The sequence below is a fragment of the Melopsittacus undulatus genome, chromosome 2 (assembly GCF_012275295.1).
Source record: "Melopsittacus undulatus isolate bMelUnd1 chromosome 2, bMelUnd1.mat.Z, whole genome shotgun sequence".
Taxonomy (NCBI): Eukaryota; Metazoa; Chordata; class Aves; order Psittaciformes; family Psittaculidae; genus Melopsittacus; species Melopsittacus undulatus.
The window spans coordinates 80,131,630-80,159,610 of NC_047528.1; the positions used below are offsets into that span (position 1 = coordinate 80,131,630).

At 38.8% G+C, this 27,981-nt stretch overlaps 1 protein-coding gene across 5 annotated transcripts; it reads right to left on the reverse strand.

Moving 5' to 3' along the window:
- On the reverse strand, positions 1-27,975 carry KLHL15 (kelch like family member 15). 5 transcript variants are annotated; one of them, XM_031050988.2, is made up of 4 exons: positions 27,959-27,975; positions 25,227-25,323; positions 13,884-14,595; positions 1-6,017 (listed from the first exon to the last, which is right to left on the reverse strand). In XM_031050988.2, the coding sequence occupies exons 3-4, from the start codon at positions 14,586-14,588 to the stop codon at positions 4,908-4,910; spliced, it is 1,815 nt and encodes a 604-aa protein (XP_030906848.1). In that variant the 5' UTR covers positions 14,589-14,595; positions 25,227-25,323; positions 27,959-27,975; the 3' UTR covers positions 1-4,907. The 5 variants fall into 5 exon arrangements, with proteins under 5 accessions (XP_030906848.1, XP_005151543.1, XP_033928851.1 ...); XM_005151486.3 differs by lacking the exon at positions 27,959-27,975 and adding an exon at positions 27,074-27,853; XM_034072960.1 differs by lacking the exons at positions 25,227-25,323; positions 27,959-27,975 and adding exons at positions 23,203-23,316; positions 23,532-23,729.
- Positions 27,976-27,981: the final 6 nt, after the last annotated feature.

Sequence of the window (27,981 nt, forward strand, 5' to 3'; positions counted from 1 at the left end):
AAAAAAAAAAAAAAAACAAAACAAACCCAGAGCAGAGGGAAATCCAGGAAAGCTGTGCTCAAGAGAAGTCAGTTTTTCTGCCACCTGCTACATACAACTATGTTTTATGAAGTTTACTCACACAAACTGGAACTTTAAAGTTATTCACCAACTTTCAAAAATAGAATACAGATGCAAAAGTAGTCATTTGTATTAATTTTAAGCAGCTTCAGATTGATTTACAAATGTTAAATCTTAAAACGTTAGCTACAGGACACTGGGAACTTTGTTTTAAGTAGATCACACATGTTTTCCAGTTACATTCTTTCCCACTTTCCTTCAGCAAGCCCAGCCACATGTGATGGACCATGCTTAGTCAAGTAACTTCACCAGCTATGTATTTACTAATGGAAGAAGAGCAGGACAGATGTTTTCTTGGATGTCCCCAGCCCCATAAACACTTAAGCACAGGTTTAGTAACATTTGAGTTTTTAAGTTTTCTTATAAGTACTTTACAGTTTTCTGTTCTCTTTGTATTGGACTGCTCACATATGTGAAGTACACATCCTAAGTGTTAAAAGAATCAGGGGACAATTCACTATTTAATTTTTTAAAGGAAAAAATAGATTTAAAAGGCAAAATACCTATACAAATGCAACTACTTCTAAAAAGACTTTGTCATATAAATGCTGACACAGCTTGAAGTTCACTTTTAAAAAGCTGTTAGCATCTCCCCATAATGGTTTTGCAGAAGAATGGACATAATGAGTTAAGCAATACTTGTCTTTTTTAATTTCAATTTGTACCTGCTGAATTTTATCCTTTGCTTCCTGAGCATCAAGTGAAGCTTCGTTCCTGACACAAGTAGTTATCATCAGCACAAAGAAACATATCACTTGCATCTGTAAGGCAGGAGGTCCTCAAGAAAAAATGGCTGCAAATCTCAAAAACCAGAGAAATATTACAGTCACAAACCCTTACAGCTGGTTGTTACAGGACTGTGCAGGAAGTAGAGCATCCACACTTTTCAAAATAAAGTAACATACTAAAAGCAGCATATCACATGCTACCACTCTCCCCCCTTGCTAGCAGTGTTTTCTGAAACAGCAGTCTTTGTAAAATCAAGTACTGCATTCCTCCAGCTGAATCAATGGGGAAAAAAAAGATCAGAAGGTTTTTTTTGCCACCTAGTACCTCCCACTAGTACCAACACTTCGTGAGGAAAGCTGAGCTATTTTTGAATTCTGAACAAAATTATCTGCTCCCTAAGAGCAGATAGAGCAGCATATGGAATAGGAACCAGCAGTGCCCAACCCCTTTATAGGAACACTATGCTTTTCGTCCATTCTTGCTCATTTGAAAACAAAATATCCCCTGGAGCTCATTACTAAATTAAAATTGGAAGCTGACACATTTTTGCTGTAAATGTTAAAAACTAACAAACAAACAAAAACCTCATCCCAAAATTAAGAGTGTAACTCACCATGTCCACCTTTTTACAAAAAGACAAGTACATTTGCTGTTTCAAAACAGGTCATGTGTTAAAATATTAAATATGTGGGGATTAGATTTGCCAGTATGCCATTATGATTGGGGTAGGAATACACGAACCCTCCCCAACTTAATAATGAAGGATCATAACTTACCTTTTCCTCGACAAAGGAGAGGCATTTAAATGTTTTAAAAATCCATTGTAATCTGATTATAATCCTCAAAATCTGATAGTAACAGGCAACTCTTATTAGCTAGCTTACTTTTATTTTTATTTAAACACTGAATTACCTGTAGCTAAATACTAAAAGCAAACACAAACTTTATGTTAAAAAAAAAAAATCCCTTTTATGTATAAAGTACCAAAACTGCCTCAAAAGTTCCACTGCCAAAACAGAATGTAAGCTGATTTCTGTCTCATGTTTGAAACAAAAAAAGCATGGTAGAAATGTAAATTTAAAAAATCTCTCATACTCCCACAAATTCTAAACCAAAGAAAATTCCAAGCATTCCTTTTGCTGGAAAGATTACAGCCAGTTTCTCAATGGCGACACAACTTCACGGAAGCTGAAATCAAGAGTTCAAGTTAGAATTTCACAGAATAATTGCTATTACAATTCTGAACAAGATCTTTCAGAGCTGAGCACCTGAAGATAAATATGAACTTAAAACCAGAGCACCTCAAAATGACCTGGTTCTTCACATTTCAAGTGTCAGTACTCACCAATGACTTCAGTGCCAGCTGCTTAGCACACAGAACTTCAGAAGGTGCTTAAGTGCAGACTCAAAACCAAAACTTAATACACCCCCATCCTTACCGTTATTTTTAATAAAGTCTTGGCCATGTCTCTCTACTACACCTGAATCATGGAAGACCAGATATCCAGAACCATGTCCACTTCCCAGACTGGCCCTAGATAAAAGTACTCCGTACTATACGTAACATGTCCATGAAAGCCTACAAAGGCAGGATCAATTTTTGCTGCCTCATAAAACTTACTGAGAAATGAGCTGGTGACAAAGAGAATAAAAACAATTTTAAAACCCTGTTTTTATCCTTGTGCCCCGATATTCCATAAACTATGTACAGTAGAACATTTTCACTTGCACACAGCCAGTACTTACTGGAGTCAGTTCATCTCTGCACCCATGCAGGTGATGAACACACAAAGTCTCCCAATGCAACTGAGATTTTTGCGTTAAGCCACACTGGCTTTAAGTTAAGCTATTACAGTAAGAAAGTAAAATAGATTTCTAATTCAGTAAACTGAAATTTGATTAAAAGAGACTTAACTGCAAACTAGTCTGAATCAGAAGGCTGAATATCAGCATTTGGTCCAGTCACTAGTGATGAAATTATGATGGCATACATTCTCTCTTGCTGTTAAAACATACTGAAAAAAAATACTGTATCAATAAATCATTTTGAATTAAAAAAAAATCAAAAATTATCTGTCAACTTGTCAGATAGCTCCAAATCCTCACATCTAAACCCAGAACATAATTACTAAAAAATGTCAAAGTACAAGAATGAAGAATTTTACATGTTGTTTTAACACCTATCGACTATTTCAAACTTAGTTTAGGCAGGTAGGTGTTATATTTAACATAAGAAATATAGGGGATTTTGGTCCCTTTGTAAGTGCATTCTTTTGAACCCCCTGAGTACTGTACATTCCTTTTCTACAGCGATTTCTGACTGGAAGATGCTGAGTAAAGTGGTCTTCCTCACTGCATATACAGTGAAGTCATTGCTTCACATGAAACACGGTGGCATTAGACTTTACAACATATGCAGGTGCATGTTTCAGCATCATTTTGTCCCTACACATCTGAACTAAGTGCCCAAGTTAGTTGAACTTCTCCAGATCTTTCCTTTGGAGTCTGGAAGTGGCTAATTTCACATAATTTAAAATAAACAGAGTGTAATTACAGTTAATTCTTACCATTCTACAGTCAGTAATATTTGCAAGTTGACAAAAATAAAGGAGTTATTCAGAGTCCTCCTGGATGGACCACACATCTTGATTCAGGCACTCTGAGGTCAGTAGCTATAGCTATGTAGGCTTTTTTGTAAAAGAAACAGAATGGGTACTAACCATCCAACCACCTAACTCCACATTTTCAAAACACAGTAGTTCATAGCCATTAATAATTATATTATTAAAAAAAATTATACCACTTCAATAGGAATACAGAGTACTCTGTATTCCTATTGAAGTATGACTACAAGCAAAGTACTGAGAATAAACTGTACTATATCCAGTTCTGAAAACAACTGTGGGTCAAAGCAGCGAGGAGCATTTTGCTTATTGATATTTCCCATTTTCATAAAAAAAGAAAACTGGCAGGACATTCAAACATAAAAGAAACTCAGGTAAGATGTGTTTTCTTTTTAAAAAATAATTTATAAAATAGCAAATTACTGACAGTTCATTATGAGCATTGATATAAAGAGTTTAAAGTTACTGAATCAATCAGTACATATTAAAGACAAGATACTTTGAAACCAAATGAGGCCTCCGGTTACCTAAGAAATATGAATTATGAAGCTCATTAAAGGATAGCACTATACCTTAAATACAACAATATGGCAGAATCTGTGCACTAGTTAAAATATAATATTGTAACTGCACATAAAAAGATGTATTTATATATAGTCTTTACAGTGTATGCATATGTGTGTAAATATTCTTTACTCACCAACAATCATAATGGAGACAAAAGAAGGCAGCATAGAAATAGTGGTATGAATATAAAAATGCTTTGTTTTCAATTTAGTAGAAAATGTGTAATTTGAATTTTGGCAAACTTATTCATACTTCTATACAAAACCAGGAAAAAGGTCATGCAAAGAGTTTGAGATTATTCTTCAACATATATAAGGGAAAACAGAAACACCTAACAGATTTGAGAATACTTTGCAATTCATGGGAAAAGCATCCAGAAGACAACATAAAAATATAGAAATGGTTTAGTTTTGCTATTTTATACTTGGTTGTACCCTAGTACAGGTAAGTTTTATTTTGAGGCTCAATAAAATTAAAATAAAGACTTTCTCCTCTTTCTTCCACAAATATTTTGTTAAATTCAACTGATTTCAGAAGCATAATGATGTAATGGCCATTTAAAAAAAAATAATAGTAGGAAAATCTTATGGATATGTTACAAAAAAAAATTAGCACACTCAAAAATATATTTTTTCTTTCCCTTACTTACAATTATGTTTGTTAAAAAACAAAGCTTTTACAACATCAGACCAACTACCAGCTGTTCTAATAAACTTGGTAAGTAAACTCCCTGTACATCCTAAATGCTCTTAAGCATTTAGCAGTTCTTCTTACACACAAGGTAATGTCTCAGAGAATTCAACTGGTTTGTATTTTTTGACAAATTAGGTACAACCTTTTGTATTTCACTGGGTTGTTCTTTCTGGTTTAGCTGCAACGTCTAACATGCTCCAATACATATTCAGGAAAGTGCAAGCTGCAGACTTGTAAGCCATCCAGCTTGCATGGCATCCGTGGATATTCATCTTCTTTCCATTTGTTTTCCTCTGGATCAAAGGTGAGAATTGAATCACTGTAATGACCATTGTAACAAAGGCCTCCAAGAACCATTATCTGTTTGTCCAGCACAGCTACACCATGACCACTCCTACCGATTGGCATAGAAGCCAATATAGTCCACTGATCAGTATCTGGGTCATAGACCTCTGTGGAAGGACATCCTTGAGATTCAAAGGAGGCCCTCAGGATCACACAGACACCACCAAAGACATAAAGCTTACCATTATAAGAAATCATTTTGTGAAAGCATCTTGCATAATTCATTTTGCATTTGTTCTCCCAACAGTTAGTGACCACTTGAGTTCTCCTTGTCCGCTGCTCTACTGTCCCTTCTTTACTAGGATCAAACACACACACTTGCTTAGATGTTGAAGATGATGTAATTCCACCAGTGATATACAACTTGTTACCAAGAACAGTCCCTTCATGTCCGTATTTATTGACTGGATAGGGATCCACAAATTCCCATTTATCTTCAGTAATATCATACCGTTCTGTTGAGTAAAAGGTTTCATCCCTGGTTCTCCCAGCCACTGCATAAACATACCTCCCAATAACTCCAACAGCAAACTCAGAACGTGGAACGGACATGTCTGCCATTCGTAACCAAGTGTTCTGTCTTGGGTCATATCTGAACACTTTGGACGAAGCATGAAACTCGCCATCTGGCCCCAGTTCTTCCCCTCCTAACAGGAACACAAAGTTATTCACAATGGCAAGGCAGTCTGGTCGTAAAGGTACTTGAGGACCCTCTAGCTCCCACCAGACCCTTGGTTTGTGCAAGAGAAGAATTTTACTGTTTACCATACTGTGTCCTATCATTCCTCTAAATACTGCAGTCTGGGGTTTGGCAGAACGTATTTTGTTCGATTTCATTTCCATCAAAGGCTGTTGGTGAACGCTATGAAAGTAATTCATGGCTTGGTCAACCTCATGTCGCAGCTGCCGGGAGTATCGATAAAACTCTGATGTTTTTACCTATGAATACATTTAAAAGACATTAAAATTCTGACCAAGAGAAACAACCCAGAAAACCTAAATGACTGTGTGTCATTAGAAGATTATTTTACTTAGTTTCATTCAGGCAATCTTGAGAGTAATTGTATTTGTGCATGAAGGCTTAAGCTAATGTATTGTTATTCAAAATCCAGAAGGCAATTTAGTGATTAACAGCAATGACTAACATTTTCAGCAGAATACTCACATGCAGAATTTAAGTTGGAATTAGGCACAACTGAAATCCCCAAGCCTAAAAATTATTCTTTCCCAAAAAGCCTCTGTTCATCTTCTGCTTAATCCACGAAGCACCTAAATGAAGAATTAACTATTCTTTTGGTGTTCAGAATCATTCTATGCACCCATTCTGTGTCTATCAGGGTCTATCCTTGCTAAGCTTTTGCTGAATTCTCGCCAAGCCCAAGCAGGTATTCCTGAATGGCAGGCTCTGCTCACATGGCTATTTAACTGGGGTGGGAAGGGAAGGCAACCAAACCCCTCCTTCAGAACATGTGACTGCACTAACCACCCATCATGACGGTTACATTATAGGTCCCCTCTGCAAGTCTCTGTGTTAACAAATACCTACAATACAACAGGAAAATATCTCAACCTGTAACCCTTTGGTTGTGCATTTATTTGGTAAAGTGGTGGACATAGGTTTGAACTTCCTCTTCCCAGGTAAGAGCTACCACCTTTGAATTACCACATAGTAGTGAAGTGCCATCCCAATCTGAAAAGAGCTACCCCTGTACAGCTTCACTGGAGTTGGGAGTGGGTGGAAGATTGTAAGAATTCACCTTTCTAGGACCCTTCCTATTATCTAAGTCAATTTAAGCTCCCAAGACTGGTTCTGAGACAACTCCAAAAACACATCCCTTTAACTAATCTAGCTCCAGACAGCCCTCCAGCCACCATGTGCTTCTCTTCAAAGAGGTTTCATTCTTCCTGTAGAGTCTGGTCTAACAAAACGTTCTGAATTACGTATCCAAAACAAATAAAACCCCACTAGATATGGCCAAATCCACAAATCTTCTATCAGATTTGATCCTAAGTCCCCATTTCTTTCACATAAAACCAGATTGTTTTCACACAACCCAAATACCTTTAGTACCTACTAGCTTCAGAAAGAGAAGCAATGCTCGAAACAAATGTGAGGCCACTCTGAAATCTTGAAGTGACCACATGGTAACACCAGAACTTACTATTTTTCAGTATCTGTTCCCCCACCTCCTCCTATTCCCTGCCCCAAGTAATAAAAGCCTGTACCACCACTTACCTAAGGGGAGGGTGGTACAAGTTTTCATGTATCTGAAAAGCAATTTGGAAATAGATGTTTTTATACCTTGTGAATACAGCAGCTGCTTATTCCATAAACACATACTACTAAAATGTTGTTAACTTTGTGTTAATCTTTTCTCTTCCTTGTACAGTAATGAAGACATTCTGCTCTAAGAGAAACATTTTTTTAACTTTTTGAAATGTTATTATTGGACATGATCGTTTTATATACCCGATTTTCAAAACTCCTGAATACTAAACTACTGTTGTGAAGTGCTTTGTGGCTCAAGAGTTAGAGCTATTTGATGATTTACGCTTTTTCTTCCCCCCACTTTATTTTGACAAGTTCAACTTACCTTGGAAAAAAAAGATGGGCACATGCAGACTGCAAATATTATTCTCAGAGAAATATCCAACTTCTTTCTACTGTATTTATGAGGATGATTATGGAGCAAAAATGTTTACTTAGGTATAGTGCTCATAAAACACCCTCCATAAGGCCAATTTTTGGGGGGAACAACATCTATTTTCTTATTACATATAAAGAATATATCATAAAAATACAGGCAATTTGCTCATATGGCATCTGAATAAACCACATAGCCTGACTGAGAAGATAACTTCCAGCAAATATGCTGGGGGAGAGGCAGCAGGGAAAACCACAGAACAGAAAAATGGTAAAATACAGAAAGCTTTAAGGGGTAAAAAAATTACATAGGAAATTAAAATAACAAAGACTCTTGGGTGGGTTACTTTACCCTTAAAAAGTAACTTCAAATTCTAAACCAGCATGACTATTTCACACACTCTCAAACTGGAGCTATCATTTTGGGAATTGAAGAAACAAGATAGAAGAATTTTTGTTCCACCTATATGCATTTCAAATTTTCTTGGATTGGTTATGGAAAACAACAGGATCAACATGCTAACAATGTGAAGCATGCCAGCAAAGTCTGGCAGAGATGGAAAATGTATTTTCTTTCCCCCTCAACATTTACAACTCTCTTTAGATCTAGAAACTGAAATATCAGCCAGAAACTGGAATTAAGACTTATGTAGCCTCACCACTATACTTCTTTCTGTAGTCTAAACCTCGTCCCATGAGAGCATGCAAAAGCAAACAAGGACTATCTCTCATTCCAGAGAGAGAATCTTAAAACCAGGGAATTGATCTGTCAGTACTTTAGCACTACTTCTCTTGACAAAGCACTGAAATGAAACCAAAGCCTCAATCTCTTACCTTAAACCAGAAAGACATTAAGAAGCACATACTACTACCAGTTATAAACAGCTCTTTCAGACTGATGCATCTGAGGAAGCTATCTACAAGCACAATCTTGAAGAGATGAACATAAAAATATATAAGCACTAGCAATTCTTACAATATTCAGGAAAAAAAAGACAAAAAAAAATCCCAAACAAGCAAATCACAAAATAGAGTGATATACTACCTAAATTCTGGTGAGAAAAGGTAGTATGAGGATTCCTCAATTTCACTGTTGAGGAAAAATACCACTGTTTCTAAACTTCCAGCTTTCCCCAGCACAACCTTTGCCATACAGGAGCAGTACCTCTCCGAAGGCTCAAATGATGGTCTAAGATGACTGTCAGGATATGTCTAAATGAAAGTACAGACTGCTCAGGCTTGCTTGATGCAAATGAAGGTAAAGCAAATGTAGGTCAGTTTGCCCACTTACATATTCACACGCTGTCTGTGTGAAATCTTCCAGAGTTATTTTACATTTCTATTCAGCCTTTAGTAGGAAAACCCTCCACCTACACTTCTGAATAATTTTACAATGCTTTTAAATACTTGTGAGTACAATCACAAAAGAGAAGCATTAAAATTTATGTGTTTAGATATTAAAACACAACTGTGAATTGTGCATACATTTTGTTTTGGTAGGTTAAAGAACGTGGCCTTTAGCAATCCTTTTTTGGGAACTGCTGTCTGACATACAAAGTAGGCTGAAGGAATTTATTCAAAGTTCAAAATTAGGCTTCTGCCACTACCCAAAAGTGGCAAGAAGCAGTTGATCAACAACTGAGTGCTTAGCAATAGACTTATTTTTCTGTTAAGCTCAAATGGAGAAGCTCTAGAAGGAAAATGCCCTTATTACCAACATACTTAATTAGAGAAAATGCTCACAGGTTTCTGAAAAGCATCCAAAACAGATGGAAATGTACACTAACCGTGACGAGCCTTGAAGTAAAATAAATGTGCATTCTTAAGAGTACATCATCAACTCTGAATTGATTAAAAAATGTAAATGCATTTTCAAAGTCTAAAAAAACCCTATTCTGTTATCTTGCTGAAGGGTCTCAAAGAATGTTTAAGCTGGATTTCCTTACCAACCCCAATCTTACAGTAAAAAGGAATTTAATCCAAATGCTAAAGCTCTGCTTGTGTGATTTTTTTCACATCCTTTCCAATTCTTTCTCTGAATTCTCTGGACAAAACCTTCTTAGAGAGGTTCTGCTGGGATGTAGTGGTAATATGCAAGCTCCCGGAAGAATTCTGATGAGATCTACCTGATTGCATGTTACAATGGTTCACAGTTGGACTTTTAGCTACACAGGCAGGGAACAGCATAAACAAAATCAAATGTGTCATTAAAAAAAGAAAATAATTAAAAACATCCACTACTCATCCCTTTCTTTACTCACACACTAGGCAGTTAATACCAAAACCACAAAGACCACCAAAACCACCACCATCCCTCTAGCCATGGTAAACTGGAGCTTGATCGCATTTTGAATCAGTGAAATAGTAAAACCTGCTGGCTTTCCAAATTAATACAGCTATCAATCATTATGAGTTTTCTGCTGTATTGCAATGTGTGCTTTTCTAGCTGAGCAGCTATGCAAGTTCTCTAGAATTTTCCATCCATATTTTATGAAAAAGCCAAAAAAAATGTACACCATTAGTTTCTAATTTGAAAAGTGATCGACACAAAAGAGTAGATGCAACCCTTGTTATGTTCATCATCCACAAAAAATAATTAAGCAAATTAATAAGCTGCAGCAAGAGCAATGAAATGCAAGGCAAATGGTCTGTAACACAAATATGACTTCGGTATTTGGTACTTTTTTTTTTAATACAACTATATGCAGGTATTGCCCTATTTATTTTTGCTAGTTGGGCTTTTAGGAAAAAGCTTTCAAAACCGTAATGGAGGCTGCTTTTGAAACACCCAAACTAAGTATCTATTATTTGTACACCTAGTAATTAAATCTTCACATGTTATTATATGAGGTAGATATTAGTTTGGTTCCTTCTGTAGAACAGGAAAAACAAACTGATTGCTCATAATATGGCTCCATCATTTCTAGCCACATAAGCAGAGAACTATTTCAAAGGTTATAAAATTGTGTTTAGTTAAGTTTTCTACAACTGCCAGTTCTGAATGTGCAAGTGATGAAACTCAAACTCAACTATTAGGAATATAGAAGCTATGCTACACCTTTTCAATGAATAAAGATGGCATCTGTATCCGGTTTCCGGAGAGCACACTTTTCCTTGAAAAAAAAATGTGTTTTACTAGGGATTAAGCTGAATCAAAATTAAAGACCCATCAATCCTACTAAGTAGGTTCTTTATTGTTTTCACATCTACTAATCTGACTATATTCTAAGTACAACTATAATCCTGTCAACAAATGTTATCAAAACATTAGCATTAGATCAAAACATTAGATCATAGAGTCTAACCATTAATCCAACACTGTCAAGTCCACCACTAAACCATGTCCTTAAGTGCCACACCTACATGACTTTTCATGACATGCTTGCCTCCAGTAAGAGATTAACTCAGTGATCTAGAAAAAATGCATTCTATCTCCAACCTTCCTCAAGACTTACAGAGCCATGGATATGCTTCATATAAAGTGGAAAATAACACATTTTCAAATAAAGTGGATAGTGGAACCTGTGCTTCTACCCATATACTTTGTTTCCTAACTATTCCCCAAATTCTTACTTCATCAATATTTACATTTTCCTGCATAAATCTACACCTGTTTTAAGGGCTGAGGAAGAAAAGGGTATCTACTCATACTTCAAAAGCAGCTTTTCCAGGCCAGTTTAGAGTAAGCAAACAGGCTACACCTTCACTTGTGCACTTCAAATGCACATCATGTGTAGAGTCATGCACTCATTTCATTTTTAAGAGGACAAGTCATCCCTCTCAGATAGTAAATCTCTTCAGAAAAAGGATGTAAGAAAGAGTGGCTTAAGAGACCAAAAAAGACCATCCTTACTGTGACTTACAAAGTTCCATGTAAGTTATTTATACACTAGAGACAGGCATGTTAGTAATGCATATTAGAAAGATTACGTAAGAATACATATGACAAGCCAGCCAGTATATAGCAAATACAGAGTTTGCTGAACTGTTAAAAATCAGTCTCAGATTGTATTTGGTACATTCATGCGAGCATTTAGTACATGCTGGCTTCAGAAAAAGTGTAAGTTATGTCTGTGGATCTCAAAGAGGAAAAAAAAAAATAAAACCAATATTCTCTCCCTTCTACACAGAGCAAAGAGTTCTCCTTAGGTAACATACAGAACACTTAAATAAGAAAACAAGAAAAAAAGTGTGGTTTGTATTTTGATGTTGGCTCCAACTGCAGTTGTCGTTTGTCACTTGTCATGCTGGATTATTCAATGCTCTCTAGCCAAGGCAAAAGATAAATGCATTCCTAACTGCAGCAACAAATGCCATACTTAGCTGTGCTCCCTCTGCTGAGTTGTCCCACTCCAGAATTTGCACTGGCTTCTATCTGCTCCCACATAAACTTTAATAGGAAGGGTATCCACAGATAAAGCTTTTGCATGTGGGTGTATAAACTAGAATGTTAAAAATTACTTGTCTCCTTAAGTTGTACCTATCTGGCCATTTGGTAGCTGTCAGTATAAAACATGAGAAGCACTCTATGCAGGATTTATACCACGGATACCAAAATCAACTCCAGAAGTTACACCTAAACATAATGCTGAAGACCAACATGTACTTTTCACTTGTGCTTACAGAAATTTAACTCAAGACAGCTTGATGCTTGAACTTAGATCCCAAAAACACAAAGAGCTGAAGCAGACTCTTTCATACAAGTCCTACCCTGTTAGACTGACCTTAAGGATACTTTATGAATCCTATCAGTTTTCTTACTGAAGGGCTTAAATGTTGTAGTAATAAGGTAAAAGCATTTTTCAAAACAAAACACTACACAGCATCTTGCAGAGTTCAGCTCTTACTAGTTTGAGATCTCTTAATCCAGTATAAACACTACATTACTGTTCTAAAATATGTTTAGGTATTTATTCTGTTTATTATTTGTCTATTGGCTAATGTAGAATCATGTATTTTATGTATTATTATTTCCTCTATTCAATTTACACACAAAAAACCAACCCAAAATATAAAACCTCACTTCTTTATGAATTAATTGCTTTTACAATTTAAAATACAAATAAGCATAAGCCTTACTACCAAAAAGATCCAGTAGCTCTTAAACTACTAAGAACAATACAACCTTATCTGTATATTTACAAGATACCAAAATAAAAATATACAGGAAATTTATTTGTAAGACCCAACAAAAGCACAGGGTCTTAAATCCTATTAATTCATTGAAAAGTTAAAATCACACAAGTTAAAAGTTGTATCTTACCACACAAACATTTTTAAGACAAACAGCACAGTTTAAGTAATTCCTAACCTGAATACTCTTCTGTTACTAGCCTGCAAGAGAGCTGCTTACAAGCCTTGTAATACTCTACTGTTGGCAAATACTCAACAGTCTCAGGAGCAGAAAACAGGTCTGTGTGTGTCTATTCTTCAACAGAACAGTAGAAAAAGAAAGTTCTCTTTTAACATCTTGATACATACAATGATCAACTGAATTTCAGATCACCTGTTACAAAAATTCTTCTGATATTTAAAATAAATCATTACATTTCAAACCGTAAGTTTTGATTGTATTATGTGCCTTGTGTAGTGCCAAATGTATGTGTAACTGCAGGATCAAGGCTTACTTCCAACTGCTGTGTAACAACAGCAAAAGCACTGAAGATAGAACACTAACACCATCCTTCAGACTTGACAGCAGATTCTAGTTTCCACTTGTAAATAAAAAATAACTGTACTTAAAACACATAAAATCTACACTCACTATGTTTTGATTATACTGATAACAGTTATCATGCCATTCACCCTACATACTCTATGCAGCTCTAAAATCTTTGTAAAGCAAGAAGCAACTTGTGGAAAACAGTAAGAATGACTGAAATAAAATTCCCATTAATACAAATGACCTTATTTTGAAATGTCCTTTCCATAAGAATTAACTTTAAAACATGTACTGTAAACCTACCTGTTCTCCAGTCACTGTACATATTATTGTCTAATAATCAGATGACAATACTTCCAGATGTTTGTCTTCTGTTTTATTAGAAAAATAAATGCTATCTTTTTATTTCTCCTAATAGGTTTGGGAATCTTACCTATTTAATGGCATGCTGCCCTAGCTAAATGATGAATCCTGTCTATTGCTTTTCAAATGCACCAACCTTCTCAAAAACACTGGATGGTGTCATCAAACAAAACCTGATGTTCTGAATGATGGTGTCCGTATGCCTCCAACGTCTTCTATCATGGCGCAGCCAGGCCTGAACAGCTTCATACAGCTCTATCTCTGGAAACCTGCTCAGATGGTCATTATCCAAGTAAGACATGAGCTTCTCGAAGCTCAGATATGAAAGGAAGTCAGGTCTGGACATGAGCGGCACAAAATTCTCTAGCAGGAAGGAATCCAATTTTTCCCTGACTCCTTCGATGTTTACACCAAAATCATCCAGAAGTCTCATAATTTCTGCACAGTTTTCTAAACAGATTTTAGCTAAGAGAAAAGAGCAGCAAAATTTTACCACCTCTATAAGCTGGACATACATGGCAGCCTGAAGGATTTCATGAACAGTGTTCATACTCAGTTCAATAGTTCCATAGTACATGAATTGGAGGACATGACTGAAGCCTGTAGCTGTCAGACCTTTCAAATGGATTTTGTCCTGATCTCGTTCTCTCATATCAGCTGTGAACATAATCCTGAAGTAATCACTCTGGGTGGCAAGCAGTGCTTTATGGGCCTGAAATTGGTGGTCTTCAATGACAAGTGTGACATCAAGAAGCAATCCCTCCTCATACAGTGCTCTGAATCCAGCAGAGACACTGGTGTCATGGATGGAGGAGCTAAACCCTTCCACGTCCCCTGCCATGAATCACCTGGGGGGAAGAAAACATAAATAAATAAAAATAAAAATAAATTATTTCTAGTAACATATCACAAGCCCTTCCTGACCAGATAAATCCTAACTGAAACTGCTTATATTAAGACTTGAAAGTCTTCACCATCCTTTTGTTTTCTCTTCAGCTGAAAAAAAATCAACTAAAGAAACAACTTAAAACATAAATACTTCTCTCTCCCCCCACCCTCCCATATTGTCATTTTAAAGAAAGGGTAATAAACAAGAATAACTATGTGGTCCTGCCAAAATTATTCCACACTCCAAGCTACTCAGTGTCCAGATAAGAAAGAAGCAATGCTAAAAAGGTTGTAATAGGTTTTTCCTTCTCTCCCCCTCAACCTTTCTGAAGAATTTATCTCAGAAATGCAATAAAACACCTACTCTTGAATATCAAAGGTTTTAGAAAGGAAGCCAAACTTCCTTAACTTTGGAAATAAGCTCCAGTAGATCTGTACAAGGTATAACCTAAAAAAAAAAGTATCTTAAAAAATTTATATCAATTTGCTCAAAAGTTATTTCTAGGAAACTGAACATTTTCAGAGATACTATTTGCGTGTTTCACTACTGCAACAACATAATTGTCATCCTGTTCTCCCCCTCACCCCGTTTCTTACTAAAGGGATTAATTAAGTGATGAGATTTATAAAGAGCAAATACTATGGCAACAGGAAGCACTGACAAGATTAGGTCACAATAAATAATACTCTGTATACTCACTTTATTGAAACTTAATTGCTTCTAGAGCACTCGAACATTTGCAGATGCAGTGTTACTTATCTGCAATCTACAATCAAACTGTAAATAAGAAAAACAACAAACCACAAAACAAACAAAAAAACCCCAAAAAACCCACAAAAAGGCTAGCAAGATTCTACTCTGTTAAAGGAAGATAAATATTCAACAAAAATCCTTATAAACAAACTATTCAAAATCCACAAATTTCTCATAATGTTGCTCAACCTCCTTGGGTTTAGGTACAGTGAAGTTTCACAAGACAGCTTGAACCAGTCCAACAGTTTATGACTAGTCAGAAGGCAAAGGTACACTCCATTCTCCCACCCTCTCCTTATCCTGGGGTCTGAGCTCCTGCAGCCTACTTTGAGATATTTCTGGGGTTTACTTGATTGCTTAGAAAGCCAAATCAACCCATAAACGTGACTGAAAACTAAACCAAGGGCAGGGGATGGGGAGGAGAGAGAGATGACAATGATGACACAGTACACAAACCACCAACCCCCAGCACACACAAAAACTCAAAACCAGAGAGTTTTCTGCTTATCAGTGAGCAGACTTCTAACTTGACACTGCAAGGAGAGTAGCACAAGAGCCAACCTGATGCAGAGGGCAGGATATCACATTTGAGCAGCAACAGGGATAAAGAGTAACATCTTTCCCTTTTGGCATTAACCAGCTACTAGGAATTGGTTCAGCCATTTTTGTTTCAATTTATCTCACCTTAAATTACAGCACAACATTCACTCATTTGTGCATTCAACCCTGCACTTCCTATAACAAAGTTAATAATGCCTTAGTACTGATAACCTATATGAAAAAGTAAATAATACCAACACATTTTAAAAAAAAAACATTATTTTCAAGGTTGTAGAACTTCACAGCAGTAAATGGACCCAGAACTGAGTCAGGACGCAGGCTGGCCCAGGTTTTACAACTTCAGAGTGCTGTTATCACCCACTTCCTCAAGTACCACATCCTGACTGCTGCCATTGTAACTGGAATGTAATTTATTAGACTCCATCAATGCATAATCATCTCCTCCCCTTAATTCATCAGCACACATCCTGGAAAACAAAACTGGAGATACTTTTTGTCCATGTAAAACTAAAATGGTGAGTAGGTGTTCATAGCCATACTTCATGGAATCAGCACCACTCCCACACTGTGGGGCCTGCTGACAGGTTCTGTGCACAATAGAGTAAATGCTGGGAGTGTTCACGACAATTAAGACCTTATGTTAAAATTCTAAATTCCTGGAAGTAAGCAGCAGAAAGAGAACAAAGCTGACAATGCAATCACTTTCTCACCAGTATCCATGATAGCACATTCCTCTCAATGTCACTGCAGACAGAGAAAATGTGAGCTGTTCTGAAGCTTTATATTTTGAGTCTCTTATTCCTGAACACAGCACAGGCCTACCAAAAAGAAAAATTCCCATCAAATATTCTTCTTAGTTGTTGCCAATTCTTGTACAAAAGCAGCCAAGGAAATAATTACTAACTCTTGACCACCTCAAAAAGAAGCAACAAACTGAGGAGTTAGAATAAAGCCTGGCTTCATAGGATTTTGTTTTTCTAATTGGATTTCCGGTATCAAATGAAAAGGTAAACACTAGCTTTTTTCTTCTTTCTTTATAACTCCTCCCCTCCTGTACCCAGTTCTCTGATGTTTAATAACAGTTGAGATCGTATTTCAGTCTTTCCTATTTAAGAGATTTAATGGCCATTTGCTTTTAAGTGGGCCATCCGTTTTCATAAAATACATGGCACCCTGAAACTATCACCTCTCAATTTTGTCTGTAATCAGTCAAGAGGTTCAAACATGACTAAGATTCTCAGGCAATGCAATCATTTAAGTTACATTTCCTTTAGGAGATGAACTAAGACTTATGGCTCAGCTTCAAATCCAAGATCAATGGAAAAAAATGGGACAGGACAACTGGAATTTGCAAATGTGAGATGTGAACAGAAAACAGAGCAATATATTGGGGGAAGAACATCAGAAATTAAGCAACATTCTTCAGGTGACTGAAACAACATATTAATCTGAAAATAATGGGATCTCCCATCACACGGGCTCACAGAGGCAGCAACCTCATGGAAGGGATTTCTTCAAAACAGTTCATACATTATTGTGCACATGAACAACACAGAACCATATCAGCAAGATACAAGCACATACTAAGGTCCTTCCCCTTAATTTGAGAAAGAGAGTACATTATAGGTACTCTCCAAATAAAAGGAGACATTAACTTTTATACAGGATGGCATTAAAAGTCCTCTTTCACCACCCTCAAAGAAGCAAAAAGAAGTTGGCCAGTGGAAGTAAGAAGGAAGGTAGAGGGTAAATGCATCAAATTCATTGAAGCACTTCCAGTGCTCCTTTTAAGGATCAAATCAAATAAATAACACACAAAACCCTAAAACCAGCAACACAGAGTCCTGGGCAACTGGCTTTAGGTGGTGCTGCTGAGCCGGGGGAGGAGACCGGTTGACATCCAGAGGTCTCTTCCGACCTCAGCTAGACTGCGATTCTGTGATCAAGCTGCTTTTACATAAAAACTGCACTGATTGGTTATTTTTTTTCCAACCATCCTTTTAATTCTGATTAAATAGAAATAAGACACACACAAGCAAAGAAAAAAAAATCATAAAGAAGCTACTACCCCTCAAATTTTAAATAAAAAAAAAATAAAGTGGTAGGAATCACCAAAATACATTAATCTGTAAAAATAATTAAAACCAGAAGTCAGCTGAAAAACACTACAATGATGACAAAGTGTTTAACACTGAATTTATTATTCAAAAATGTTTTTAAAAACATAAGGGTTTAAGTCACTTAATCCTTATTTTCACATCCCTGCTTGTATTATTTTTAGAAAATCTACAAATATCTCCAAATATTTTCATCCCAAACATCAGACAGCATTTAATGGATTATTTAAGTAGAGACAAAACCAGTAAGATTTCTTCATAACATCACCTAGTCACTTATAAATTCTGAGTGAAAAGCTAAAGACCACTTGTCTTCCTGCATTAAACAGAAGGAGTAAGTACTCTTTTTTTCTGGCATGAAGCCATACACAGCATCAGCAGATGTATTTTTCTTTAAAACACAAAAATGCATTGGCCAGTGCAAATACACTAGGGGGTTAAATAATAGAAACCGGGAAACTAGGTAGTCAGATGCGTATTGATGAACTGGTAAAAAAAATCTTCATTTCTACAGCTAATAACCTCAGTCAAAAGCAAATAGCAATGTGGTAGTTCAAATATTAAAAAAGCAATGCAAAATACTCTCAAACGAAGTCATTTTTCTAAAGCAGAGCTGTGCCATTCCTCCCACACACACTTGCAATCTTAGATGTAATTCTATGCACTATTCAAATGCTGCAGCTTATTTCCCAGAGGACAGTAACATGATGGGTTTTTTTCCATATTTTCAATAAAAATGCAAAATTCAGTTAGATTTTCTTCACACATGCAAATCACAATAGCACACTTAATCCTCAGGAAGACACATAGCCTACAGTGGTCTATAAAAAATTGGAACAAAAAAAATCCAATGTACAAACAACAAGAATGGGGGGATCTAAGTTGACGCTCTGCATTGTTCTGCACATATTACAGCTGATCAGTATAATGCAGCACAGGAAGTAAGATTCTCTGCAGAAAAGCAAAAAAAAGAAATATGCTTAACCTTATTGGCTTTTCCTGACATTTTCTCCTCTTTTAGCATATAATGCATTACAGTCTACTCCTCTGTGCTGTAAAAGCACTTACTTGGAACACTGATTTCTCATCTTTATTCTGCAGCTGTAATAGAAGTCTGAAAACCCTGTTCCAGACTGCTTTTTCCTGCTAAACAAGGAGAACCTTCTTTCCTCAGGGTGTCTGAGGCTCTTAGTCACAAGCAAAAGAAATGGAGTCTAAATGCAAAGAAGGAAGTTATGGAATACCCACTTTTTGCTTATGCCGAAAAGATTTAAAAATCTATCCAAATGCAGTACTGCCTGAAAAAGTACCGTTTAAATACGTCTGTTTATGTAACATGTAAGCTTACATGCACTTTCTAGGGACAGAAATGTTTTGTTCTAGAAAGCACTGACATTACCAACTCTAACACACCAGCTGGAAGGCAGATTTCTGTTTTTCTTTACTGCTGTTCCTTAATAACTAATTTGAGATGCTGAGACAGAACTAGCAAGTTCCTCTGTTTACAGATCATTAAGTACTTATTCATTCTACCTTCGTTAGAGAAATTCTGAAAAAGCACTTATGTGAACACAGCTCAATTTATTATGTGAATTCACATAATAAAACATTGTATTTACAAGTGGCATGAAAGGGTATTTCACAAGATACACAGACCTATATTCCGGTTACACAAAGTAATAAAATAGAGCTTAAAATCCAGTATCTGTTCCATCTATCCCATGCCTTTCATCCATCAAAAGCACGCATTTAAATGCAGATTTAAAAGCCATTACATATGCTTTATTTAGTGAGGTGCACAGCAAAGACTGCTTAAAGCAGAAATCTTCAACCCTAATTTGTTAAAAAAAGTATTGTCCTGCAAAAACAGGACTTTTCTCCATAGTCAACATTTCAGACTTACGAAAACACAACACACACAGGCATTTGAATATACAAGAAAAACATTCACAACTGCACATATCCATCACTAAAAACTGGGCCTCTGAATGCAGTGCACTGCAATAAGAATGCAGCAAGTGTATAAATATATATTTACACAGTATATATAATTTATTCCCCAAATTAAGCCTTTATTTACACAGTTTGATACTAAAACCATTCAACTTTTCCCAAACAACCACTTTTCATAATTCTCCCCTAACAGCAGCAGAAGGAATGATGTAGAAGTAAGACAGATCAACAACCAGTGGATATCAAAACTTTCCGTCGCTAAAACAATTGCAAAAGTAGGAAACAAACACACACATCAAGCTTGTATGTGTTTTATCTAAAGTCCTTCAGAACAAATATGATATGTTTAAGAAATAATTTATTAAACATATTGGTAGGTTCACCCAATCTGTGCTGAGAATTCAAAAAACACTGGATTACTTTGGAAGTGAGTAGTCACGAGTTTACTGATTGCTGCAGAGGAACCAGACTGCCAGAACTTGAATTAAAACTTGGGCCGTCCTGAAAACTGTCCACACTGTGCAAAGAACTTGTCAGGGGCACACAGGTGACCATCAGAACTTCTCTTACAACCTCTACTCATGTTGCTGTCTGTCTCTGAGCAATCTGCATCTGTCTGTAACAACATCAGCACTTCTGTAATACATCAGCCACCTCTGAGGTCATCTTGGTTAGACTAGAAGCATTACCAGAACTAGCTATAACCAAACATATTAAAACTCTGTATGGATTGTCCCTCAGTTCCCTACACGTCATTCTAAGTATGCTAGAAACCTGCTGAGCAGTCCTTGGCTCTTCTCCACAAAGAAAAGTACTAGAAGAGTGTTTTGTTCTGTTTTCTTTTTGAGAAATGCCTGACTCAAGCAGATATGTTGGTGCTTGCACATACAGGTACTCATAATGGACAGCTTTCTCAGGTCACATTACACTGTTCCTAAAAACTTACATCTATAACCCAATTCAGCCTTTCTGCACAGAAGGATCCAAATGTTACAAGTACACACACAAAATATCAGAACAATTTGTTTCAAAATACTGTTAAAAATATAGTTTTCACATATGTTTAATTTAGACAAATATTAATTGATTGTAAGTTAGAACTCTCCATTTTAGAACATGAGCCTCCAGAGAATAAAATATGCTACCCAGCTAAAATCAAGCTTTTGATGACTATCAAAAGGATTCTGATGAAAGTACATGCTTGACAAACATTTTAAGACTGCCAGACATATGCATCAAAAGTAGTTACCTGGCCAGTTTAACTTCACCTAACTGAATTTAAACTCAGCTTCTGTCTCATGAATTAACCATCAATGAGATACACATTGGTTTCTCATCAGATCAGCCCATTATGCAGATGATGTACCTACACTTCAAAGACATTAAAACAGTTTAAACCATTTGGCTAAAAGCTCATTGCACCACTATACCTGTACAGAAAAACATACTCCTGAACATGAAAACATGCTCAATGCTCTTCCAATTACAGCTACTGACAGCAGAAAGGGTGCCCGGGATAAAATATTTTTAATATATCCATAAGAAAGAGTATTATCTTTAACTAGAAAAACTTTTATCACTAATACCCAAGAGTTAAATGATATTACTGTTGAAAACTTCATGTTTGCCACTGCTCTTGAAGTGGACAGGCCTGCTCTGAGTACTAACATCCCTTTTATATATATTTGTGGTTTCTATAATAATTTTTCCAAATGTAAGAAAAAATATTAATAGTGATATTCTCAATATGAAGATATTTGTCACGAAAATCATGGTGTATTTTATACAGAAAAGTAGCAACTTAAGTAGCAAAAATCTTAGCAAAAATCAAATCCGTTTTGGATTCTCATCACACAAATTTTTAGCATTATAAAAAGGTAATCAGATAAAAGTAAATATTTAAACTATATTAGTAAAAATAAGTTTAATCTAAATTAATTGAACTACCCCTTACAATTGTCTGTTATTATCTGTGTATTTATTGCTAACTTAATACTTTTAACATCTTCTGCAAAAATGAGATTAGTGAGATTGTGCCTTCTGTTCAGGACATACAGCTTTTGACCTCATTGCCAAATGCCAATCTCATTTATCCAAAAGACAGAAATCTCAAACTTATTAAATTTCTACAGGTTTCCCACAAATTGGCAGCTAGATAGTGTCTCCAATGCGAGCTCAACAATTCTCTGTTCTATTTTGCCTGATGAAAAGCAAATCAACACACATGTAGATCCAAACCAGCCATAGGGTATAATTAAGGGAAGTGAAAAGAGATGAGTGACTGTGGGAAAGTTTATAGCACATATGTTAGAAATTAAACTCCTTGGTTAGGTGTTGGAAAATAGCAGAAAGGCTGTTGGTGTGTGGTGGTATGCTGAAGGGATCCCAGTGTGAACTGGGGCAACGGTGGTGAAAAGAGCTGAGTTACTATCCCAGGGACGGGTATACACAACAAAGAAGTTAACAGGAAGCCAGACTTGAGTAGTTCTGCCCTTTTATCCAGTAACAGCTTTACGGTTCCCCTATTATTCTAAAGGAGAGGGAAAAAAACAGCTGAACAGCACAACCCCCCCAAGCCCCCCCTCACCCCCGAACTTGATAGTTTTAAACGACATTTAAGTATTCCCCAAATAAGTCAAAGCTTCAAGTACCAATCCTGGGCAGCAATCTGCTCGTTCTGCTCACAAATACTTTTTTTCTCTCCCGATGCTACTGATCGCGAAATACCCATTTTCTGGGAACGAACTCAGATGACCTACTTCAGCTTATCGGTTTGACACCTTTTGCACCACTCTGCTGTGAGCGAAAGCTCGCAGGCCGAGCTCTTCACCGAAGTGGGCAGGCGGGCTCCGAGTTAGAGACGTGCCGCAGCAGCAGCCCGCGGCGCCCGGCTCGGGGCAGGGCCGTCCCTCAGAGGCCGCCCCGCGAGCGCTCAATGCTTTCCCTGCGCCCGCCCGTTCGGCACAGCTCAGCGCGGCCGGCAGTGCCCGCCGTCCCGCTACACCCTGCCTCCCTCCGCCACTCCCGGCGCCCGCGGCCACTCGGCCCACCACCTCCGCCCGCCGCGGCCGAGCAGCCCTGGCAGGAGGGTCCCCGAAGACCAGGAAGGGGCCTGGGCCGCCCCGGGTAGGGCGGGCAGTGGCGGGGGGAGCCCAGAGGACCTCGGCGGCGGCTTCACCTACCTCTCGGCAGCGGCGGCGCTGAAGACGCGGCTCCTCCCGCTGTACCGGCGGAGAGGGGTACCTCTGTGTAACATAAAGCCGGGGGCGGCAGCGGCGTAGGGAGGCGCCGGGGGACTGAAGAGAGGGGCAATGGCTGAGGCAAAGCCAGTAGGAGGAGGAGGAGGCGGAGGAAGGGGGGATCCTGGACTCCCTCCTCCCTACGGTCCGTGCTCAGGGGGAGGTGGGGAACCGCCCCCCGCCGCGCTGCCCGGGCACCGTCGCTCCTGCCTGGCCTCGCCCCCGGGGTCCGCGCAGCTCCCGCCCGTCCCCCGCGGCTCACACTTGTTTACCTTCTGCGCTTCTTAACACGGCCGCAGCCGCCATCTTCCCCCGCGAGAGGCACCCCTCGCCGGCCGTCACTTCCGCCGCCACCTGCGGGCCCGGGCGGAGAAGAGGGGTGCGCGCCCGGAGAGGCGAACAGCCGCCGCGTTCCCTCCTCAGGCTGCCCGGCCCGGCCTCGCGGCCGTGCCCGCCCCGCGGCGTGCCCTGTCCCACCGGCACCTCCCTGCCCCATGCAGAATCAGCCAGGCGCGGGGCCGGCCCTGTCGCCGGCGGGATAGTGGGCACGCCCCGCGGAGAGAAGTCCCTTGACGGGGGCCTGGCCAAGCGGCACCAACAAGCATCGTCTGCATGTGGCTGACGAGGACGCTCACCCACGGCTGTCCGCTTTTGGTGTCTCGAGGTCGTGTGGTTTTCTTCCACCTCTCGGCCCTTAGGCCGGTTTCCGCCACAAACTACGGCCCCTTTCCCCAAGACTGTCAGTTTTCCAGGGCAGAAGCCCTGTGCACCTGTAGAGTTGCAACCCATCCCGCGAAACAGCCACCCCAGCGAGCAGCTTGCTTCATGCCTGCCCTGACGCCGGGCCAGCAGCAGGGGCTGCTGGCTGATCCCGGCTCCCTTCTGGCCCCAGGCCAGCAGCCTGCCAGCCGGTGTGGGAACCAGGTCACCCCGGGTGAGCCCAAGAGGCCAGGGCCGCCAGCCACCACAGGCGCTCAGCATAACTGCCCTTGATCAACAAAATGCATGCAGGTTGTGCATGCAGGGAAACTGCAGCCCAGCCTGGGGTGAACAGGGCTTTGTCTTGGCACAAACATCACCTCCTTGCTTTATCTTGCCTCTGTTTGGCAAATTCCAACTTTATTGAGGTAAACTAAATTATATAGACCTTTGGTTTGCAACTGTCACCCCGACAACATTTGCTACCTTACTACGTACCTCAGTGTCACCTCCTATGTCACTCACTGCTTTAAATAGCAGACCACAGGCTGCCGTCTCCTCCCTGTTTATTGCTGTTCCCATCTCCTTCACTGCCTATTTTCAGTCTCTCATTACCACCCCCACACCATTCTCGGTTTGTAAAACAGCATGCCTCCTCTATAGCTGCCACCCCCCCCAGCTGAGTGTCCTTCCCACCCTCCACAGCTCCACACAAAGAACCAGCTATCCCACGCACTGCTTCACGGAAGACTTCCCACTGCTATTCCCACTCTCCTCAACTGCCCTCCTACCCCTCCCTCACCACCTACTTCCTCCAGACTACAGTCAACTTGCTCCCATTCACTCTTTCATCATGGCAGCCTGACCACTCTCTGCGCAGCACGCTCGATAACTACTCCATCTCATCTGCTTACTCACAGTAAGTTTTCCCCATCTTCCCAGTCATTGTTTTAAAACCTGTTACACGTGCACTTACGATAAAACAACTGACCTTTGAGTACAGACTGTCAAGACAGCTACCGTTCCTGTTGCCTAGCCCTCAAAAGAAAGCCATTCTATCCCTTATTCATAGGGTATGTCTTCTGCCACACCAAGAACATACCCACTCACATCTCATGCTTCAGGAAAAAAAAAGGAGTAGAAAGCAAGTTTCTCATACACAGAAATTATATGACCAAACCTTTGTGCATTCTCCTGCCCTCTTCAGACTTTTTGCTTCCTAGGTCAGAGAGAATAGGAAAAGCTAGGTGAGACCATGTTGGTTTTACCTGACTGTCATTTTGCTGTTTGCAGTTTGTGGCAAGCTGTGCCTCAAGATGATCTTCAGGTCTCTCCTACACACTTCCACAGAAAAGGAGCTCAAACCTAGCAAAAAACAAAACCAAAAAAACCCCAAACAACAGCTTTGACGTCCTTATTCTTAACATTTTAAAACACAAAACACTGCCACCCCCCTCTCCTTCACATTGGACAATTTGCCTATATCAAAACCTCAACATATGTTAATAATGCCTCAATTATAGTTTCCTGAACAAAAATATGAGACTCTTAAATGTGGTACCTCAACAATGACCAGCAGTATCAACATTATATTAGTTAGCATTAATTTACATAGAGATTTGGGCTGACCCTCTGATTTAGGCAATTGTACTAAGTAGCTCCCACTGGCTTAATTGAGACTATTGTAAGGAAAAAACCCTGATGCAAGGTTTTCAGTTACATTAATACACTATTTACCATTTGAGTAATTTTAATCTTTCTTTTATATATATATATATATATATATATATATATACACACACATATACAAAATATACTTGATAACTCCTGGAAATGTTTTTCGTACTGTAGTTGGGGTTATTTGGCCTGGAGAAAGCTCTGGGGAGATCTTACAGCAGCTTCCAGTATCTATAAGAAATCTGGAAAGGGACTTTTGACATGGGCACATAAGGATAGGACAAGAGGGGATGGCTTTAAACTGAAAAAGGGTAGATTTAGATTACATATTAGGAAATAATTATTTACTGTGAGAGTTGTGAGACACTGGAACAGGCTGCCCAATGAAGCTGTGAACGCTCCACCCCAGCAGTGTTCAAAGCCAGGCTGGACAGAGCTTTGAGCAACCTGGTCTAGGGGAAGGTGTCCCTACCCATGGCAGGGGGGTTGGAACTAGGTGATTTTTAAGGTCCCTTCCAACTCAAACCATTCTATGAATCTATAAAATAATTAAAACATTTGCAGTTTTTATAGATTTTTCTGGGTTTTCTTCATGTTACAAGTATTTCTAAATACAGTGAAACAAGGTAATGACACCATCTCAGAACATACAAAATGTATCATCTTATTGTTAAAACAGAAGCAACAGTTTGTGTACTTTTTTTTTTCCAGATTCCTGACAGGGCTCTTGGCAAGTATTAAATCTTTTCTGAAGGTTGCTGCAAATGTGACAAAAAACTGTTTCCATAATTTTACACTGCACTGCATTATTGCATAATTTAAATGGCTAAGTAACTAGAGTCTAGTATTTTCAGTTCATTTTCATAAACGAATGATTACATATGCCTGGACGCCAAGGCAACTACAACAAAGTATTACATCATGCTCCCACTATATTTTGTGTATCTTGGTTCTACTATTTTTCCTAGAAGTGAGATATTTTAGACAAAACCATCACATGGCCCAATGAAAGATTAGATATGAACATTTATTTTCCAGGCCAATGCACAAAACTACTGGGTTGCAAGACAAAATACATTTTGTCATTGACAACACCATTATACACACTGTGAGGTTTCATACCACACATTCATATTTCTTCAAAACAAGAATGCTGGCAATGTGCTGTATCCAGCAGAACACACTCCTAACTCTTGTCTCAGAAAAGAATGGAAATAGTAGTATTTGCAAAAGTGGGAGGCTACATGCATTGTTAAACCAGGCATACCAGTTTCACACAGATTTCTATTACCACATTTTAATCACATGACTGTCTCCTGCAAACCTGTTTTTTTGACCCAAGCAGTTAGCCAGGCAAAAATCTAAGAACCATCATTTTTTCCAGCAGGCAAAGCCACTGTTGATGAATTGCCTCTATTTCCTATAGCTGGTTACTTACACTGAAACCTGTTTCTCTGTTGATGGAAGAAATCTTATTAGTAGCAACATCCTCTGTCTTTAAGAAGCTTCCATGAAGGAGAAGTCAATTCAATTTCCCTCACTGTAGGGTTGTAAATTCGGTCTTCGGTCTCTGTGGAACTTCTAAGCTCGGGCTCATCAATGGATTGGGGATTTTATTCGATTTTTAAAGCATTTATTCATTACATCCAAGAGTAAAAACAGCATGCACTTGATTGGGTTTTAGGCTGTTTGGTACACCAGACTATAGCTGTTCATACCATGAGGCAGTCTTGTATCCCTGTGGTCTCCCTGACACTAACCACTCAGCCTCCAAAACACAGTAACAAAAGAAAGGTTGAAATTCAAACTATTACCAAGCTGATGGCCAGCAGAAATCACTAAGGTAGGTACAGTAACATTTTACTGTTCAAACAAATAAATGGATCACACATTAGATATGCACGTTTCCATTACGTACAAACATCTTTTTTCAATTTTACCACCATGCTCCTTTCTGCTTCATACCCACTCACCACCCCAAACAAACCTACACTGACATGCTGTTTGACATGCACCAACATAATGAATCTTCTTTTCTTTTTTGTCCTATCTTTTAACCAACAAGATCCCCATCCCGATCACCCTACCGAGGCACTAGCAGTATGTTACATACGCGGCACGCACAGGACTAACACAGCGTAATCACAGGCCCACTGCAGGTTAAAGACAATCCCTTTTCCACAGAAACACGTAGACGAGTGGATTCTCCAGACACTACTCAGCAGTAGCTAAAACTATGTTTGAAAGTACGCACATGCACCCCTTAGCGGTGCGTTTTAATTACCCCCCCCCAATCCCCCACCACCCAGCCCGCAGCCGTTACCCGGCAGCACGCGCATGACGCCT